Here is a 22,065-nt window from a genome sequence, read left to right as displayed (position 1 = left end):
GTAATTGTCTTAATGTGGCTGTTAAAATTCAGGTCTGAGTCCATGACTGAACAAGATTTCTGGCTTTGTCTGTTGTTTTTAACATTGTCGTTTGAAGCTGAGTGCTGACCTTTAATCGTTCCACTTTTGCTCCAAAAACAACCACCTCAGTTTTTTCGTCATTTAATTTAAGAAAATTCTGGCACATCCAGTCGTTAATTTGTTCAATGCACTTAGTCAGTTGTTGTATTGGACTATAGTCCCCTGGCAATAAGGTTATATAAATTTGTGTGTCATCCTTTTATTGTTTTCCATAATTTGAGCCAGTGGAAGCATGTAGATGTTAAATAGGAGACGCCCCAGAACGGAGCCTTGGGGAACTCCGCACGTCATATTTGTATGCTCAGATGTATAATTCCCTAAAGACACAAAGTAGTCCCTATTCTTTAAATAAGACTCAAACCACTTTAGTACTGAGCCAGAAATGCCAACCCAGTTTTCCAATCGGTCTAGTAATATGTCATGGTCGACCGTATCAAATGCAGCAGAGATCAAGTAATACCAAGACTGAAATTTTGCCACTATCTGTGTTTAAGTGGATGTCATTAAAGACTTTAACAAGAGCTGTCTCAGTGCTGTGGTGTGGTCGAAAACCCGACTGGAAGGCATCAAAACTGTTGTTTAGTGACAAGAAAAGGTTGAGTTGTTGAGAAACTGTTTTTTCAATGATTTTACTTAAAAATAGGTGGTTTGATATCGGCCTATAGTTGCTCATTAGTGACGTGTCTAGATTGTTCTTTTTTAAAGAGTGGCTTAATGACTGCAGTTTTCAGGGCCTGTGGGAAGATACCTGAGAGAAGAGACGTGTTTACAATCTGTAGAAGATCTGTAGCCAAACAATTCGAAACATTTTTGAAAAGGCCCGTTGGTAGAATATCAAGGCAGCAGGAAGAGGTTTTCAGATGTTGTATAATGTCCTCCAGATTTTTACGGTTAATCATATGAAATTGGGTCATATCAGAATTTGTTTTGCCTGGACACTGTGACAACACATACCCTGTACTCGATATTGAAGCACTGACTGTCTAATTTTCAGAATTTTGTATTTGAAGAAGGTGGCAAAATCACTGTAAACTGACTGTTTACAGTGGGAATAAACAAAATACATATGGAACAATAGTGAACATATCTTTGTCACTAAATCTACTTTGTACTCAGTAAAGGATCTCAATTAAACAAAAAGCACATTTTCACTCATTTTGGGTGAGTGAGCAAGACATCTGTCAGCAGTGACGAATGACGAATCTTTCCTGCAACGACATCGTGTTGGGCGAGAGAAACCCAAGCAGGTGCTGTGCGACGGGGATAGGTCAGACTTCAGAAACGCTGGTCCTCCTGTTGAGGAAATGAGTCAATGAACTGCAGACATCAGCACATTGTGAGCTGACAACACCAGACAAGACCGTTTACTGTAATCAAAAATACTGCTTTCAACAACCTATATTTTTCAGTTTAAAGTGGCAAAACCTGAAACAGATGAGGCAGAACACACCTGTGGTACTCAGAGGTCGTGCTGGTCTTCACCTGTGGACAGCTGGTTCTGTTGGTCTTGCTGTTGTGTTTGTGGTCCATGTTAAAGTGGATTTCTGTGACAGTTTGTTGGGTTTTAAGTCACATTTGCTTTAATGCTACAGAATGTTCTACTCGATAAGGAGTTTTCGGTGTGTTTACTGTAGCAGCAGCAAATGCTGTTTGTGCGTGTTGACAACAGAGCTGGTTAGTGGTACTGCGTTATCATCTGGTTTCCCAAAACATTTGGAAACAGCTGCAGGAAACGTTTTTGTAACTATGCTTATTTGCCAAGTTAAATAAGAAGAATTTATATGATTCTCGTGTTTGTACGGTTAAGAGACAGTTAGCTTAGCATAAAGATTGGAAACAGCTATCCTGGCACTATCCAAAAAGCTATTGGTTCAGGTCAAGAAATAATCTAGCACATAAAACCACAACTTTTTTGTTTGTTTTAAGGATTAAATAAACAAGACATAACGTGTTGATAAATTAGCTTTAAAAGGTGCTGGTAGGTCGATTTTGTTACCTTTGGACAGAGCCAGGCTAGCTGTTTCCCCGTTTCCAGTCTTTATGCTAAGCTAACATAACACATTTAATGGACAGACATAAGGTTTCAATCTTCGATCCAACTCTTAGCAAGAAAGTTAACAAGTGACTTTCACAAACTGTCGAACTCTTTCTTTAACCATCAGGTTGGTCCAAAACATTTACTGGTTTCATTTATGATATTGAATAAGGTGACCTATCGTCTCACCATAAGGACAAAATGTCACTGTGTTGTAAACAAGAAGAATAAACTTCCATCGAGAACATTCCTGTTAAGGAAGATCTCTGTTTATTCCAGCCAATAGATGATCTTTGTATCACTGAGGTCGACACTGAACCAATCAGAGCTGCAGGAGGAAGAGCTACGTTTCACTCATCCTCAGTCTGTTCTTTGAAGAAGCGCTGAAGAACACTGCAGCAATCAGCTCAGAATATAAAGAACATTTCACACATCGTCTGCATTATGATCAAAACAGTTTGGCTTCATATTTTGATCATGATTATTTAGCACTGTTATTTATCCATCTTTGAATGAATTATATTCTTATTACATAAAAAAAACATTCCCATTTGAATTTTACAAACTGCAGTAATAAATACATGTAATAAATGTATCACCATGATATGGAACTAAGCCTTTCTTTGCATTAACAGAGTGCATCTTTGAAGAGCTTATAAAATGTTATATAAAAAAAAAAAATACAATAACCAATACTGATGATAACTGCAACATTTTAAAAGATAGATGCTGTTGTTCTGGTCAGACAGCAGCTCCTGTGACTGCACAGTCAAATAAAATATTGTTAGGGAGCTGAAAACAGTTGAAACAGAAACAGATTAGAAAACATCTAAAGCAACTTTAATGGGTTTTTTTTTTCCTCGCATTTTATCAACAACAAAATCATTATTAGAAAATACAGGCAGACAGATTTAGACATAGAGAGAGAGAGAGACAGGTCCCAAATCCAAAACAACAGAGAGTGGCAGGATGAGGTAAAGAAGTGAGGGATGACAGAACAGAAGAAAAAGATGTCAGTCCATCACTGCTGCTTCAGGAGGAAGAGTTTTACCTCCTCCTCCTCTCCTCTCTCTCTCTGTTCCTGTCTCTGTTCTCTTTATTCTTCTCTCTATCCCTCGGTTTCTCTTGCTCCCTTTCCCTCTCTCTCTCTCTCTTCTCCTCAGTCTCTCTCTCCCTCGCTCTCTCTCTTTCCCTCCCGCTGTCTCTCTCTCTCTCCCTCTCTCCTTCTCTTTGTCGGCCTTGAACAGACATTTTTTGTCTCCTCTCCCCCGCCTGCTCCTCCTCTTCTTCTCTTTCGTCTCGTCTGCTACGGCGGCCGCCCTGGCGTGCACGCTCGCGCTCCTCGGCGTCACGTGCACGCTCGCGCTCCTCCGCCTCACGCGCACGGCCACGCTCCTCCGCCTCACGCGCACGGCCACGCTCCTCCGCCTCACGCGCACGGCCACGCTCCTCCGCCTCACGTGCACCCCCCCGCTCTTCCGCCTCACGTGCACGTCCACGCTCCACTTCACATGCGCGCTCATGCCCATTCACCTCACGTGCGCGCTCACGTCCATCCAACTCGCGTGCGCGCTCACGCCCATCCACTTCACGTGTGCGGCCCTTCCTGTCCTTCCTCGCCTGTTTATCGTCATCACTGTCATCCTCCTCATCGTCGTTCTTCTTGCGTACGGCTCGATTCTTGCGTACGGCTCGATTCTTGTCCTTCCCTTTCTTCTTCTTTTTCTCCTCGCTTTGTTCTTTACTCTTCTTCTTTTTCCTGTGTTTTCCGTCTGGATGACAAGGGAAAAAAGATATAGATAAACATCAGATACAGATATGTATTCTGTAGCAGAAAAAACAACAACATGCGATTAAATTCACTTTTAATAAATAAATATGGTTGTACCTGAGCTGCTGGAGGAGTCTGAGGAGGAGGAATCTGATTCGCTGGAGGAGTCTGAGGAAGAGGAATCTGATTCGCTGGAGGAGTCGGAAGAGGATGAAGAGGACGAGGAGGATGAAGAGGACGAGGAGTCAGAGGATTCCACTTCCTGGTTCTGAGTCATGATCATCTTGGGAGCGTTCTTCAAATGTTCCCTTAACTCGTCCCTGAGAGAGAGAGAGAGAGAGAGAGAGAGAGAGAGAGAGAGAGAGAGAGAATGACACAGACACAGAGAGAGAGAGAGAGAGAGAGAGAGAGAGAGAGAGAGAGAGAGTTATGTGTGAAATGTTTGTACGCACACATTCATGTAAAGGTTATGTTGGATAGCATTTAATAGATTTGTTAAAGAATTAAAGAAATTCATATTAAAATTTCACAAAGTTACTTTACGTTTCTTCTGCAAAAATGAGATTGATTTTCTCATTTGTTAACTCATTCAGTTAATATTTGGACTTAAATTAATCCGGGAGAGTAATATTTTGGTCCTTATTACAAAAAGTTAAATCTTATTTCTTAATGTAGAATGTTAACAAACATCACATTCATGTAGTAAAATGTCTTCCGTTCCAATCTTTCTTTGATTAGGTCTGTGAAGTCTAAAACAGGGTCTCTGCAGAGTTCACCAAGGTAAATTTAAGACTTTGTAAGACCATTTAAACACCAAATAGAATGTCATTTAATACCGGTTTCATTTAAGCCATGGCTAAGATTGACACTTGCCCATTATGAGAGCACAATTCATTGTCATGAGGAAACTAACTTGAATGCTTTAAGACTTTTCAAGACCTGCACATACAGCAACAGATTATAGGCCATGGTTATGGAATGAGATGCTCAAGTGTCCTCAGATTTTTGCCCACAGCATAGTGTGTGCATATACAAACATAAATGTAAGTATATGTTCCTTACGTCAGTCCTCCCAGTCCAATAGAAGTGAAGAAGTTGATGGCGAAGCGAGTGTTTCTGGGATTATCACGAGGAAAAAGACCTTCAAAGAACGGCTGCAGAGTCCTGGAAAACACACATAATTCACAGTTTACTGTCCATTGTGTGTATGTTAGGGATGCACTATATATATATATATATATATATATATATATATATATATATATATATATATATATATATATATATATATATATATATATATATATATATATATATATATCTCTATCTCGACTCAATATTGTTATCGCAATATCACGTTGCGCAATATTATACCGAAAGTCTTGAGATAATTACGCAATATTTTGTTTGCGTTGCATCCCGCCCGACATGTACCCAAAAAGTAGAGAAGCAACAAGAGATGAAACTCAATAGAATGTTGTGTTACATTCAGTCTAAGATGGCGGAGCTGCAGTTCCATTGAGTTTTGCCTCTTGTTACGTCTATACTCTTTGATGCACCTCTCGAAAAATACACATCACTTGGTAGCGTTGTATTTTTTCAATATCGTGCACCCCTTGTGTGTGTGTGTGTGTGTGTGTGTGTGTGTGTGTGTGTGTGTGTTCGTTCGTACATGTCTTTGAGCCTCTGGTTGAGTCTGGGGAGGCCCATGTAGGCACAGAGCTCCTGGAATAGGATCTTCACAAAGATTCTGCTGGACGACGTTGTGGTCTCCTCACTCATCCTGACGCACTCCAACACCTGATGGTTGAGAGACATTCAAAAGACGCAGCCGAGAGAGAGAGATGAGGAAAATCGATTAGAAAGAACAACCAGCTTCATGTCTGTAAAATCTGAGTTCATGAGTGTGTCAGAATGGAATGGAATTATGTTTGCGTGTTACTCTTACACTCCAGGGCACAGAGTCTGTGTAGAGCAGGTGAGCGAACAGTCGAGCCACGTTCCTCAGTTTGTTGGTCTCCAGTCGGTGAATCGTTTCGTACTGCTCGGCAAAAATCCCCTCAAAACTCTCCATGTACTCCTTCTTCAGCAGACAGAACCTCTGAACACACACACGCAAAACAAAAGATGTCAACTTGTCCAGTTCAAACTGTCAGCTACATGACTTACATTGCTTCAAATGTTTTTGAGGACTAACAAATCAATCTACACCAGATCACTTACTACGTTACGTATGAATGCAAGCAAGACTAAAACATGATTGAAACATCATTTTTTGGACTTTAGGTGCAGGACAGTTCAATAACCACCTTCAAGTCTGTCATCAGATTATCCCATAGAGCTATGGGCTGTCAGTACCAGATGCTTCAACTAAGTAGAGCAAGGGAATCCAGTTTAATAATCAGTTTCCATGGCAACAGAGCAAAAAAAGTCTGCACACCAACATATTTGCTCCGGCCGTTTCTTGTCTCTTGACAAAAATTGCAGCCGGATATCTGCAGACTGTTGACTAGGTAGTGGAAAATAACCAGTGATGAAATACACAAACCAAGAGCTCAGTTCAATGGGAGTCTTTTTTGGGTCTGTTCATCCATAGATATATGACGAGATAACCACCTGATACCTGGAGTCACAACAGGTGGCAGGTGCACATGTAGTTATTATGGTTAACTACTATTCATGTCGTGATTCAAGAAAGCTAATGTGGCGGGCTGTCATCCATGTTACGTTCTGATTAAGAGTAACGTTTTTTGTGCACGTTGTAATAACTCGATTTTCACAACGTTCAATATAATTAGATTACAAAAGAAGAGAAAAAAACGTTTTTTAATTAATATGCATACATTCTCCTGCAGTTAAACCTAAACCTATGTTCATACTGAAGCTGCTTACTGTGCCTCTTCTCCAAGTAAGTCAAGCCACCATGCTACCTTATTGAATGTGTAATCAGGATTATATGGCACGTTTGGTATACTGAATAACACAAAAAATAAAAACACAAAAAAAAAAAGTATAAGCTGGGGAAAACAGGTGAGTTTTGAGATATCTTTTCAAGGTTGTTGTGGTCTTTGTTTGCTCTTATTTACTGTATGTTGGTGCATTTGATGTCCCAGACCACTTATGTCAAATTCATATAAGGACTTTTAACAAAACCCCCGTTTTAGGGGTTTTGTCTAAGCGCACATTCACACTGGAAACAGGCACAACAAAATTCATATGCACCGAATAGTTCTAATAAAAACTGTTCACGATGTTTTTGATTATCCAATAACAGGGTGGTATGCACCTCAAACTAAATTCCATGTATCTCCAGTGTGTCAGAGTAAAAGCAAAAACCTCAGGAAAAGATTCTCAAAACCTGGACACATGATAAAACCCAGACTATCTGACTTGATAGAAACCAAAAGAGGGAAGAGAGAAAAGGTTATTTTGTCTCACCCCGGCCAGCAAACCAAAGAACTTCTCGTATGTTCTCTGTTGAGCGCAGCAGTCCAGGATCATGTTACACAGCTCCTTCTGTTCACACAAATACAATATTGTATTAAAACAAATACATTTATACAAAAATCACACATCTAAGTTCAAATCATGTTTATCGGTTGATGTAAAACTTATTTAATACAACAGTTTTATACTTTGATAACAATGATGTTGTGTAGTTCACTTCTTATTTTAAAAACGTGAAACATCTCATCACACAGACCGACTGCTCGTTCATGTTCACGCTTCTCGACCAGCTGTGATCCGATTTGGATGTTCTCTGAAAGCTCAGTGTTAAATGAGGTTAAAGTTTAAATGAAGTGAATGTGAGCAGCAGCCAGGTGTCAAATCCCAGAAATGGGTTACACCTCTATTCTGAGGGAACACAACGGCTCCAGACGTTTTGTTTTGTGTGTGTGATGTGTAGAGAGCAGCTGTGATGACACGTCCTCAGATATCAGTGACGTCGGTGTCCGTATCATATGACACACACACACACACACACACGTTCAAACACTGAACTGGGACTTCTTTCCAAAAAAACATCTTTAAAAAAAAGGGAAAGATGACAATAAAATCGGTTTCATGAACCTTCTTAATCCCAAGAGGCGTTTCCCAGCACCGTAACTGAAGATGCTCTTAGAAATGATCGGAGATTAACGAGAACCTCCTACCCACTCACCAGAGTTTAAGAGCCTCGCCAAAAACATGTTTTACAAACATTTTAATTCTTTTTGCAAGTCTGTACCATCATAAAACTCACACGCTAGGGATGGGCGATATGGCCTAAAATCCATATTGTGATATACATTACAGCCTCTTGCGATAACGATATATATCACGATATATAAATTATAATAGAACCATGTCAGACCAGGTTACATAGACATTAAGGAAATCCAAACTGCTAAATGTATTTTTTTTTTTTTTTTTAAAAGAGAAAGAAACGTAGTATGTAGTTTTGAGAACATTTATTGTGCAAAACTGTAATTATACAACATAATGGTGCAGATAAATAAAATTCAAGTACACTAGTTGCAGAGACTTTAACAAGTATCTACACTGAGTTAGTTTAAGTCCTTGGTTCTTAAATGCCCCCCACGATGCAGAGAACAGGAAAAACTGGTGTCTCTTTAGTTAAGGAACAGACACTGTACTGAAAATACTTGACGGCTCGACCACAGGTCCGTTGTAGCGGCTTAAATCCGAACCAAGTCCAAATAATGGATGTTGCACCGGTCTTTTTCACCAGCTCCTCCGTTTTACTTTCAGCCATGTTTGCTCAAGATGACTATGATGCGTTGCAGCTCGTGGCTCTAAACTTCGCAGGTAGATTGCGTCAACGTGCATTATCGCGATAGAGATTTTAATTATATTGCACTATTGTAGGCCAATTTTGTATCGTTTATATTGCATATCGTCTCTATCGCACACATATTTTTTTTTTTTTTTAAACATTTGATAAACGCAATTGATCCGTCAGTATCAGTAGTCATCGTCCTCTTTCTTTCTTTAATACATGAATCTCTTCCGTCCGATTTTTTTCCTCCAGTTTCCATTTCTTCCCTTTTCTTGTTATTTATGGTTTGCCACATGCTTAGGTATCATAAAACAAATAAGAACCATTACTGCTTGACTTCAGGTTTAGTTTGTGCCCACTTCCACCCACCAAAACAAATCATAACAGGCGAGTTAAAGAGGACAAACATCTTTGTGTGCTTTTCCAGCTGTTGTGTGGAGTGATTCTGTCCTGATGCTGATGAAACTCTGGCTGACAAGGTCATCAGCTCTGACCCACCCACCCCCTCTCTCACACGCACCACACACACAGTTTCAGTATACTTGTGAGGACCGTCATCGCTGCCGTGTACAGCAAAAGTGTTTCCTCTCACATTTTCAGTTGCTTCAGATTCAGCTACATTTAGGATTCATGTCACTAAAATCACATATACCACTGCATAAAAAAGCTGTGCCTGTCCTGGATGCTATCAGACTATCAGAGTCCAAGCTAATGTTAGCAGCACTGTCCTGCTCTTAAAGGAGAATTCTGGTCAATTTCAACACGTAGCTCTGTTGTTTGTAAATTTGGAGTGCTGGCAGTAGCAAGAAAAACAAAAACAATCGGTGTTGCCTACACTGTGTTATCCTCCTGCTAGAGTTAACACTCAACAGGCTTAAACAGGGCAAGATTTAAAGTTGTTTTTAGCCTCTTAACATGTTCAAAATGTCATTAAAAGTGCCTACCCATGTGAAGTGATTCCTTCCGAGTGAACACAGTGAATATGACTGCAGTAGATGTGAAAGAAATGAAAGTTGTGCCAATTCAGCCCTGTTTATTTCTGGTGTTGAGAGTGCTTAGGGACCGTCTACAAATTACAACACAGAAAAGAGATACAACAAAAATATGTAGGCTATTAATTTCATTATTAAATAAGGTAGTGTCTCCAAACTTACCTCAATTAGAACTTGTCTCCTGCTATTTGTACTACAGCACTTACTTTAAAAAAATAAGCATATGCCTATTTTTGAAAATATGTTTGCATCTCTTTTCGGTGTTGTAGTTTGTAGACGGTCCCGAAGCACTCCTTGCAGTATCAACACAGGAACTAAAAAGAGCTGAATTAGCAGAACTTATATGCATTTCTTTCACATCTACTGCAGTCAGATTCACTGTGTTCACTCGGAAGGAATCACTTCACATAGGTAGGCACTTTTAAAGACATTTTGAACATGTTAAGAGGCTAAAAACAACTTTAAAACTTGCCCTGTTTAAGCCTGTTGGGTGCTAATGCTAGCAGGAGGATAACACAGTGTAGGCAACACCGATTGTTTTCATTTTTCTCGCTGACAGCACTCCAAATTTAAAAACAACAGAGCTACGTGTTGAAATCGACTGGAATTCTCCTTTAACTGAGAGGTTTACATTTAACCAACCACAGCCAACGTTTCTCGAGATAGTGGCCCTTTGATAAGCCCTCATGTGTGTAAAGACTTTTCTCTCGTGGCGTTAAAAGTGAAAACATACAAGTATGTGAGCTAAGCAACCAAACAGGATTATGTTAGAATGAAATAACATTTTTCTCATCATACTTATAATACTAGGACTAACTAGCTCTACTCTGCAATACAAGAAGTATCATGGTTTATCTCTTTCACACACACACACACACACACACACACACACGTCAATGTCTGAAAGCAACTATTACACAAACTGGTCTTAGACCCCCCACACACTCTTCATCATTTATTTATCAAAAAAGTAAACTTGTTTATTAGTGCCACCTTCTGGTCAGCAGAGTGAGAGAAAAGACAAATCCAATAATAAATTCCCATTTCAGAATCTGAAAATCGTTTAAATGAATCGATAGTCAAAATTGTAGCAGATGAATTCTCTGTCGATCGTCTGTTTCAAAACTAGATTTGAGGTCCAGCTGCTGTCATGCCAACAATTCTATTTAACACCAACTGTTTACTGTTGTTTTATTAATCCGTACTTCAGAATATTTGCAGATTCATCCTCAGTGGAGAATTTATCCTCATTCGTGTGTGTGTTTGCGTCACTAAAGCCTTTTAAATCTGCCAAGTGTGTGTGTGTGGGGGGACTTACCGTCTGGCTGTCAGGAAAGTCCATCTTGATCAGTTTGTGAGCGCACTCCTCATAGTCCAAACTACAGAAACAATCCACCAATCAATCATTAAGTGCACATCAATGAGCTCAGGTGTGTGTGTGTGTTACTGTTTGTGTGTAATTTTCTCAATCTGTTTCAGTGTTCCTATCCTATTCTCTAAACCTGTGAGCTGCTCTACAATCACAGACACACTGTGAGCTGTAAATAACTGCCAACACCCTGAGAGACAACCGAGTCACCGACTGTGTGAGCTTGTATTTGTAAGAGTGTGTGTTACTGTGTCTGTGTGCACGTGTGCTACTGTGTGTGTACCTGGACTGGATAGCAAGGTAGATGGTTCTTCTGAAAGCAACCAGGTTGACTTCTGTCTGATCATAGATGGTGACCTTCTCATCTGTGAGAGAGAGACAGAGAGAGGGCATGTTTAATATTAGGGTGAAAATAGGTTCATTACTAACTCTCTATTTGTCTACGGAGGCTTTAAACTGGAATTTACCTCAATTTAACAGCATCATTTAATCGTTTCTTTTGAAAATATTTGACACATTTTATTTTATTTTAGTTTTCTGGTGTATTAAAAGGAGTATTTCAGTTATTTAATAAAGTGCACTACCATAAAGTTGTGGGACTCGTTAGACAAATAAAAGGGAATAGTTTGAAAATTTGGGAAATATATTCTCTTTCAGCTAGCCTGGCTCTGTCCAAAGGTAACACAAGCTGCCTACAAGTACCCCTAAAGCACTAATCCCTCATTTCCACTGAATGGTTAGGTTCAATTGACCTTTGGTACAATTTCGGGAACATTTCTAGATTTTGTTTTCCACTGCAAATAGTACCAAATACTCAATGTAGGCGGTAGTCTTAGCTGATTGCCATAGCGCCTCCGCATGAAACTGCCGTGACATTATCTTCAATTATCCTTTTTCTCGGCAACCAAAAGGAGGAACATCTGTACTTTGTCAATTGACCACACTGTGGTTCTGCATAGCGGTCCCTACTGATGGTAGCTTGGCTATTTAAATGTGGGCAGGTAACAGATACCATCTACAACTTTTGCCAACAGAAAACCAAAACAAGAATGGTTCAAAGCAAGTCAATTTGTAGTCTTTTCGTTAAGACCGGCGTTTCAAACTCCACAGCTCCAGTCTGTAACAAGGGCTCTGTGTTTGAAATTAGCAGTCAAGCCCAAAATGAGATAACTCTGATGATGTCACTATGACATTTTCATCAGACTTGACTTGACAACTCCCCCAGGGCCACAGCAGACATTATACAACTGTTTTCACAGGCTTAGCAACAAAATCTGTCAGCATTTCCTCTATGTTGATTTTATTGTGGCGGCCCGCCATGGCAAAATTTCTTCCGCCACGGTATTGTATTGTATCGACTTTCTTCCGAGTCGACTATTAAAACAACCAGCTCCACCAAAAATGTCACCGCGGGAGATGGCTTTGAAACGCAGACACCAAAATCAAGGTAAGAAATAAATAACTAAGGCTAACATTACAAGAAACATAAACAGGCTAGCTAGCTAATTTTTATCCATCTCACGACGTGACTTTTTGCCCGAAGACAGCGTTGTGGAGAGTGAAACGGGAGACTAGAAAAAGGCAGATGGCTACAGCTAATCATAGGCTCCTGTTATCTAAAAGATTTTCAATGTAATGGCTCAATGTCTAAATGATTTGGTCGTTATAATTGGATGGCCTGCAGCTTCAATCATAATTCGTTTGGATACAAGCGTTACATTTTCGAAGATAGACGGGATTCTGAACAGCGATGCCCGCGCTTGAGGGTTAGGGGGGGGTTGCTGTTCTGACAGACCTGCCCCCACTGCTAAAAAAATCCTAAAGGAAACACTGTCTGTGGAATGCCCCTTTAGTTTGAGAAAACTGTTCAGCAGGTCGACCTGTGCGTCTCACCTTCTCCCTCCTGCACGTTCTCTTCTTCATCTTCATCATCATCTTCTTCGCTGCCGTCGCCCTCCTCCCCTGAATCGCTGCTGCCCTCGTCCAGGATATCTGTCGGGAGGTGACAGCTGATTGGTTAAACTGTGAGGAAGTAACAGTGGACAGTTTGGCGTTTGTACGCATTCTTACCTCTTTTGATGGTTTTGTATTTCTCCTCGTTATCCAGGAAGTCTGGGTCCATCTTAAACACATCTAAGTGAGCACACAGACACATGTTAGAGCTACATATACACACATTTCTGCAGAGAGAGTTGTAGAGCCAGGTAGAGTCCGCCTTCCCACTCCCTCCCTCTCTGGGGGCTTACTGAGCATTTCCTCGACATTGTACTCGTCGTCCAGTGGCAGCATGTGGGTGAACTGGTCTTCCTCGTCCACCAGGTCCAGGCCCTCTGGGATCACTGGATGATCTTTAAAACCGTCCTTCCTGATGGCAAACATCACCTCGATCATGTACTGGACCCTCTTATCAATGGCCGACTCGTGGAGGACATTCCTGAGACGCTCAAATATGGCTGAAAAAGAGAGCCAGGCAGAATTTATCGGTACTTTTCTGTGTTCTTTAACTTTAATTTGGAAAAGGCTGATTCTCCTGAACGACAATACTGTTGAGTTTAAAGGATCAAGTTGAGCTCAGACTTTCAGGCAGGAAATATTTTAGGTGCATTTTTGTTTGTGATAATTGACTTTAAAAAAGGATCGATCTATTCTCATTTCAGTTCTAACTAACATTATTAGTCACAATTCCTAACTATGAAGACAATGGTGATAAAGGGTTGACAGTTGTAGCTACCGTTGATTCCTCGCGGGGACACCTCGGTCAGTTTGAGCCCACACTCCTTTAGGAAGGCGATAGAGACCTCCACACTGTCGTCAGTTGGACGCTCCAGCAGCAGAGTGAGCATCTCCAGACACAAAACCTCATGGGCCTGAGGGCAAGGGACACCGGAGCAGACAGAGAGAAGTAAACACACTTCATTAGAGCTGAACATAAACACTAAACCCCTCCTTTAATATTAAAATCAGACAGCAGGACCTACCACGTTCTGGTTTATGAGATGTGCCACAAACTTTGAGGCTGTCAGGCACTGTTGCTGGAAAACAAAAGACAGACTAGTTTTAATACATCACCAATACTAATACTAGTGCTAATAAATAAAATGCTGCCAATATGAATGATGAATTTAATGTCAAGGAAAAAGAGACATCTTACAGCCAATTTAAATCTAAAGGCGTGTTCAGACTGAACACAAACTGGTTTGCTGATTTGAAACGGATTTGCCGAGAGTATTAACGAATACTGCGTAAAAACAATATCTTACCTTCGTCTTGCAAAGCTAATTATTAAGTTATTAAATACAAAATGAACTGCAAGATGTCGTGTGCTGTGTTGAGTTCATCTTTCTATGTTATTACAAAAAATATTTTTGGCATTTTTTAAATCAATCCAGAACTGTAGAAGAAAATCAATATTTTCACCCACCCCTATCAGTCACATATTTTAAAGTACACTGCTACACTCGTTTCCTGTTGATCCATTTATCGACAGACAGACAGACACCTTGAGGTTGCGGCGGTAGCTCCTCCTGAAGGACAGGATGAGGCGTTTGAGGATCAGCTCTCCAATCTGAGGGAACTTGGAGTTGATGATGGCGACGACAGCAGAGTAAACGTGAGTAAAGGTCGGAGATGCTGCCTGAGCCTGCAGCACCGAGCGAGCCAGAAGACCCCTGAGAGAGACAGGTAGACCGTTACAGGCAACGCCAGGGAGACAAACAATCTCAAGACTTTTCTGTCTCTTGGTGGAATACTGAGCAAAGAAAGTTTATGTTTCACTCTCTTATAACAATCACACTAGGAATCACCATTTTAAGGCATTTTTTAGTAAGTAGCTGCCAAGAAATGTCAATTTTGCTGTTAAAGATGTTTACATTTGAATATTGAGTGTTAAAATGAAGTTGTATGTTGGCGTGCGCAATTGTTCACCTTCCCCTGATGATGTTCTCCTGCAGCAGCTCCTGGATGATGTGGACGATGTTCGACACGTTGACTTTGTTGATCAGACCGTTGATGGACTTCTTCAGGGCCTCCCAGCTCATCCTCTGATAGGCCAGGCTGCACAGAGGGCGGGGCATCAGTGACAACACACACACAGAGATTATATCAAGGTTTGTGTTTTATGTTTTATGCTGCAGGGAGATGTGTTCAAGTGTTGGTAAGATGCAACAATATCTTCATTTTAAAATCAGCCGCAGTGAGTAGTGCAAGAAGTCACCAAATTCACATTTTCACAATGTCCATGTTTTTCGTCTAGGTTTTATTTTCTGACGGAGCCCATCAAAGCCTACGCTGAAATCTGAAATGAGATGTCAGAGCGTACTTGAATGCACCCGCGCTCAACTGTTTTACCATACAATGATAACTGAATGTAAAAGGTGTTTATTTTATTATTGTTTTATTAGTAGTATATTATTTATCCAGGTAAGTTGATTGAGAACAATTTCCCATTTGCAACGACAACCTGTCACATTCACACAGTTCCACATTCATACCTGGAAGCTGCCCAGTACAACCACAGTCTGATCTGCTGGCCACTGAGCAGCTCCACTGGAGCGGTTGGGGTTAAGGGCCTTGCTCAAGGGCACCTCAGTGGTGCTGCTGCTCTTTCACTTTCCCCACCCAGATTTAATCCTGCCGGTCTGGGGATTGAACCGGCGACCCGGTCCCAAGCTCGCTTCTTTAACCTTTAGGCCACCACTTTATAACGGTGTAATTAAATGTGTACTATCATAGATGATCTCTCTGCAGCAAATCTCAAGTTTCAAAGTCTCCACGCAGAAATTTTCATAAATGTGAATTGATAAATATCTGCCTGGAATAAAGGAAATCAATCTACAAACTGATGGATGATTGAACCAAAACTAAAAGAAAGGTGTCTAATCCTAGCTTCAATAAAAAATAAATAATTAAAGCACTCCTACCTGGTCTTGTCAGTGATTTGCTGTTGCATCATGCGCAGCTTGGCGGGGGGGATGTAAGCTCCACCCGTCCTCGTCAGGATTGGGTCGATCTCCTCTTTCTTCTTCTTGACCGGCGGCTCTTCAGCCGCCGCCGGCTCCCTGTCCGTTGGAAGGGAGCCCGAGCGTCCTCTCCTCCTGTGATCAAACTCTGCATCCCGATTCGTCCGCCGGTCAAAACGCCCCTCCCTGTCGTCACGGCGATCGTCATAGCGATCACTGGGCGGAATAGGGAGGAAGAGATGAAACAAAAAACTCAAAAACTAATTGTTACATTTTTTCAAATTATTTATTTAATGATTTCCCCTTAATAATGATTATAATATAAATAAATAAATATAAATAATGGGATGAATAAAGTATGTCTTCTTCTTTTTTTCCCTTTTCTATATTGACCACCTATTATTAAACTTTTAAATTATTAAAAAGTCACTCACTAAAATGAGTACAAGCCAATATAAAGCTACATGTCTTTACCGAGTATAGCGTCCTCTGTCGTAGCGGCCCCGATCTCTGTCTCTCTCTCTGGACCTGGACCTGTCTCGCCCTCTGGACCTGGATCGGGATGTGGACCTGTCTCGCTCTCTGGACCTGGACCTGTCTCGCTCTCTGGACCTGGACCTGTCTCGCTCTCTGGACCTGGACCTGTCTCGCTCTCTGGACCTGGACCTGTCTCGCTCTCTGGACACGGACTTGGACCTTGATCTCTGCACAACAAATAAATGAAGAGTGTCAGCAGTATTTCTTTCAGTCTTCAGTCATGTTAAAAGGATCTGGATTGTCACTGAATGATGGACTGGGACATGAATTTCTTCAGAGAAAACTTGGTCAACAGAAAAACATGCTGCCATTTTTTGAACCACAGACATTGAACCAGGGAGTTCATGTCTAAGATGACAGTACTGGACACACGGTTCTCTTCCATTTGTGATTCTGTTGTGGATCAACAAGCTGCGCCTTTATTTACTAGAGAGGTCTTCAGTATTTTCTTCACTGGTCACTGGTCTGTTTCATGAAGCAGGCCAGCTAAATTTAACCCTGGCTACTCTGTCTCACAAACATGTCTTGATGTGAAATCATGCTCTGTTGCCATGGAAACTAACACTGGAGACCAGCCAAATGTCCATGGCCAGTTATCCAGAAACACAAAATGTTTGGTGAGGCCTGATATCTCAAAGAGAGCATAAATAAGCTAAATCCACTTAATGAGGTGAAGACTGCAACATATCTAGTTGTTGCAGGTCTTTTATTAGTCTTGCTCAACTGCACATGCAGGCCTAAAAAACACAGATGTGTCATGTTTTAGTCGTTTTGCATTTGCCAAAGAAATAAAATCCTTAGTCCATGGCTTAATAACCTGGACATGTGTTAACTGAATTTATCCTATAATGTAAATGTGCACACTTATTTAAAGTGATTATACTAACTTTTAAATGTTTCTGAAACTGTGTAATGTTCCATCTGATGATCATAAATGACCTGTAACAGCAAACGAGACTAACAGTGAAAAGAACGCTATTTGTACATAGTTTTTATTAATGCCTTTGTAGTCACAAAATGATTTACGGCAGGTAGATGGCACTACAGTAACACATTCTGACAGGTCACAGATTTCGGCTGAACACCAGAAAAGCCTGTGTTAGTAAGTATGCAGGTAAAAGGAGATGTCTTTATGTAGGCCTAATTTTATTTTATTTCAGAAGTTATCTGCTGTAGTTATGGCTGATACTGGGGCAGGGCCATCACAGAAAAGAAGGAAATTAAACAAAGAACAACTAAAAGCTAAAAGGGAAAGTGAAAGACAACGGGCAAAACCGAGTCGCACTTGGGCTTTCAACAGATGGAGACAGTTACGGGATTGTAAATGATTCAAAAACGTCCCTGAATTGACCCTCAGGTATGTAATATGTCTATTTCATTCATAAAATAACTTTAAAATACGCAATGTGGTTGTACGCCAGTAGCCTAGATTAAATTACTCCCCCCTTCCATTTAGTGAGGACGTTTTATTCCTATTAGTCCGTGTTTGTGTTGGCTTACTATTTTCTTTTCCCTTGTTCCCCTGTACCTGTGTAAAGCGTCCGTGGGTTTCATAAAATGCGCTATATTAATCAAAGTTACTACGTTGATTGCTACAACAATCTGTTATTGCTTTGTTTCGTGACACAGTGACAGTGATACCCGGTTTAGCTCACGATACATCCAAAGTAGGCTAAGTTACCGTCAGAGCAAAACATTCATTGCAACTATATGACCTCCCCGTACCGCTAACGCCGGCTACACACTGCCTGCGTGGCGTGAGCGTGGCGTTTCTGTTGCGTGTCAGCTGCGTGGATTTTTCTATGTCTTTACACACCAGAAACGTGTCTGACGCGGTGCTGCTGCTGCTAGCCTTGTCTGTATACATGTATGTTTCCCATCGATAAAATGAAATACCATGTTGAACATAAATATACACCGATTTGATTACAGCAAAGACAACGTCGGCAGTATTGACGGCAAAATAGGCTACAGAATATTTCCTTCGATTTTTTTTATTACATTTATATTTATTTATATAGATACTTTCAAACATCAACATGTCATTTATTAATATGTATTAGTGTCAAAAAGACATTTAAACATTTTTTCCTATTCTATTTTGCCTGGAAACGCTTCCAACACGCTTGCGTGTCACGTGAAAAATAGGCACTGGTTCTATTTCTAGCACGCACGCGTTTTTCGGTGCGGCTGAGACGTGCGTGTCACGCAGGCAGTGTGGAAGCTCTAACCTGTTAACATGGGAGCCGAAATATAAACGGACACGCCACGCAGCTGACACGCTCGCGCGACGCATCCAGTGTGTAACCGGCCTAACTCCTAGAATTTAACTCAAACCGTTATCCAGCCCTGTACATTACTACTCATAATTCTCACAGCACTGCTGTCACAGCAACATTTTCCCTTTCAGGGATTTTATTCCTGCAAGCCAAGTGTAAAACTCTACAGGACACAAAAGAAAAGTCTCTACAGCATTTTTCTCTGTCTTAATAACTGCAGGGAGTCAACAGTAAACGGTGCACGTCAACACATGAAATGCCAGTAACATCCACATTAATCCGTGCTTACTTTGATCTGAGCCACACTGCTCCTTAACTTCCTCAGTGCCCCGTTATGTTTATCCTCATCATCACTACTGCTGCTGCTGCTGCTGTCATCAGAGCTGCTGGAGGCAGGGCTCCCGGAGGGGGAACGGCCTGCAGGACTGGCCTGAGGAGATGGCCTCTCTTTGGGGCTTCTCTCAACTGAGCCGGCCTGTTGGGGCTTCTCTGCTGCAGCACAGGACTCGTCTTCTGTAGGTCCTAAAGACACAGAGAGAGAGCAAGAGAAGCGTTATCAGGTGAATATGCTACAACTACTACAACAAAATAAAATTGTGACCGCAGATTTTACTCACCACTTTGTTCTTTTTGCCCAGGACTGGGACTTTGACTTCTGCCTGGAGAGTCCATACTGAAAAACACAAATACACGTTTAGGATTCTAATACTTTTTAAAGAAACACATTCTAAGTAATAAGTAGGGGTTTTCCGACCGGAGGGATTTTTGCAGTTCTTAGAACTAAAAGTTCCTAGAACACTTTTTTCGTTATTTGGGGATTTTTAAGTTCCTCTGGCCTCAGTAGCATACTTTTTTAGCTCCTACTTCAGAGCAGGGTCTTTTCCCTTTTCCTAGGTGTACTTGATTGGTCCAACTTATAAGTCACGCCCACTGCCAACTCGGAAACTTGCAGACAGAACAACAACGGGACATTTTTTTTTTTACAATTTTCACCATCTTATTCATCATCAAATTCACTTCTGACAACGTTTTAGAAATTAACTGTTTAGATTTCGAATATAGGCAGTTTTGCGCAAATTGATGCCGAATTGACAATTTGCTTCAAAGTTTTCGGAGTTCAGAAGCTCCATCAAGTGAGACGACAGCCAGCTCGGCCAGTCTTGCTCAGACACCTCGCGGTAAGCTGGAGGTCTCTCAGACCGCTCTCGTAAATAAGAGGCTTTTATTTCGCCGTTGACGGTTCGTTTGTTTAAATATCACAACACACGTCCATCATAAGATTAACGGGAACCTGTGGTTAACTGTCTTTTTGGAGTTAAACTCCACAAGCGTGTCCTGTGGCTCACCGGCAAAGACCGTTGCCGTGCTTGCGTCACTCCCTTACCCCTCCTACCAGTCCCTATGGCCACTTGGCCAGTGGGAATGCAAACGGAAAAAAAGATTTTGGGGGAGAGTAGTTCTTAGAACTGCTTAGAAGTGTACTTTTACTCTAAAAAGTACAAGTACTATCCGGTCGGAAAGCACCTAGTGTCTCTCGATACTTTGACTTTACTACCCTGGCTGTGGCTCTCAGAGCCTTTCCTCCTGAAAGTGTTAAAAACTGCTCACAAATAAATAGTTTAACTTTTACAACAAGCTAAGTACAACAAGTAATTTTTTTAAATAGCTGACCACTATTAATGGATGCTCTAGTGAGTATTTCAGACAGCAGAGAAAAATGTACTGTGACTGTACTTCAAAAAGACCTCGATGGTGTCTGCATAATTTAAATGTTTTCATCTTCACCATTAAAATGTCTTGGTCAGGATTCAGACGACTAAATAGCTTCTCTTGAAAGAATTGGATTTACAGATTTGTTGCTTAAAATAAACTTTAAACCAGCATTGTACAACAACAATCAAATCAACTCAATTGTCTGTGTACGCAGACAAGGACACAGGACACCGATCGTGGAAAGTGGGGCTGCAAATAATAATTTTCATTATCAATTAAGGAAACCTAGCTACAGATTATTTTAACTAATCATTTAGTCTATAAAACCTTAGAAAGCAATGAAAATTTAAAATGCCCATGACAACTCCCCAAAGCCCAAGATAATTTCTTCAAATGTGTTTTTGTCCGAGCAAAAACAAAAAGGTGAATCAGTTTACTAAACTTCTGTGCTGTCTCAATGTCTCAGACAAAAATAGAAACAACATAACCTTATATGCAGCCCGTTTTGTTATTTTGAGTTAACTGACCCTTTAAAAGACAATGTAACGTGTCTGGAGTTTTTCAGGTAAAACTTATCACTTTTAAAAGAGTTTTAGGTTAACGTTAGCTAACGTTAACGTAACGCGACAGGAACACTGTTAAGCGACTCCGACAATATAACGTTACAACGTTAGCTAGTTAACTAACGTTAAATACGTCCGTACGTCTAAATTAGTCATTTAGGCAGATTATTAAAACAATAATATCACCTGTATCTACAAAACCAAAATATCGGACAAAACATGTCAGTTTTATCGCCATGTGTGTTTGGTTTGGATGAGCTAAAGTTAGCTAGTAATTTAACGCTAATCGTACCTTAGCTACAGCTGGCTAAAACGCTAGTTATTTGCTAATCTGTCGCTAAAACCTCCAGGCTTTTTCTTCTCCGTCTTCTTATTGCATTATCTTTGTCTTTTAATATCCTCTTACCGTTCTATTTTCCACCTTTTCGTCCCTCTGTTAAGATTTTGTTCTTCTGACGGAAACTTCCTACAATAAATTTGAATACTTCCAGGTCACGGATAGCTTCCGGATTTCAAAATAAAAGATCAAAGTTTGAACAGAGAAACGCCCCCTGGTGGTGACAATAATTACATCCTCCAAGTAGCTTTATTGGCATGAAGTAGCGTAAAACTGTACATCAGAATGAGATTATTTGCCAAAGTAAGTTTTCACTTGCATGGAATTTGCCTTAGTGTGTTTGTGCAACAGAAGAACATGCAGTAGAAATGCTGTAAAACTGTTCAATTATATCCAAATAAAATACAAAAGAAGAAAAAAATGTAGGTGAGCGCACTGCTTACATTTTTCAGTTTAAACACTTTAAATTGTTGAAATAGTGAAACAGCTGAAGTTGTATGAGTAGCAGCTGAAATATAAATGCTGAAAGAAGTTGAAACAGCAATTCAATACAAATAAATGTATACATCCTGTTGAAGTTGAAGTGTAGTTTAGTCTATAACAATTCATCGCATCTGAAAAGCTTATTATAGATTTTGTGAACCATGGCT

At 40.6% G+C, this 22,065-nt stretch overlaps 1 protein-coding gene across 1 annotated transcript; it reads right to left on the bottom strand.

Moving 5' to 3' along the window:
- Positions 1 to 2,934: 2,934 nt before the first annotated feature.
- cwc22 (CWC22 spliceosome associated protein) lies at positions 2,935 to 21,564 on the bottom strand. Its single transcript, XM_078262376.1, has 20 exons — positions 21,485 to 21,564; positions 19,420 to 19,475; positions 19,092 to 19,324; positions 16,461 to 16,690; positions 15,948 to 16,202; positions 14,953 to 15,081; positions 14,528 to 14,696; positions 14,007 to 14,060; positions 13,760 to 13,895; positions 13,275 to 13,481; positions 13,099 to 13,161; positions 12,922 to 13,020; positions 11,312 to 11,393; positions 10,978 to 11,038; positions 7,326 to 7,403; positions 5,836 to 5,988; positions 5,560 to 5,687; positions 4,950 to 5,051; positions 4,005 to 4,207; positions 2,935 to 3,888 (listed from the first exon to the last, which is right to left on the bottom strand). The coding sequence occupies exons 2-20, from the start codon at positions 19,472 to 19,474 to the stop codon at positions 3,164 to 3,166; spliced, it is 3,162 nt and encodes a 1,053-aa protein (XP_078118502.1). The 5' UTR covers position 19,475; positions 21,485 to 21,564; the 3' UTR covers positions 2,935 to 3,163.
- Positions 21,565 to 22,065: the final 501 nt, after the last annotated feature.

This window comes from Sander vitreus, chromosome 11 (genome assembly GCF_031162955.1).
Source record: "Sander vitreus isolate 19-12246 chromosome 11, sanVit1, whole genome shotgun sequence".
Taxonomy (NCBI): Eukaryota; Metazoa; Chordata; class Actinopteri; order Perciformes; family Percidae; genus Sander; species Sander vitreus.
Note: the sequence above shows the minus strand (reverse complement) of the source record. Positions and strands in the feature narration are given on the sequence as shown.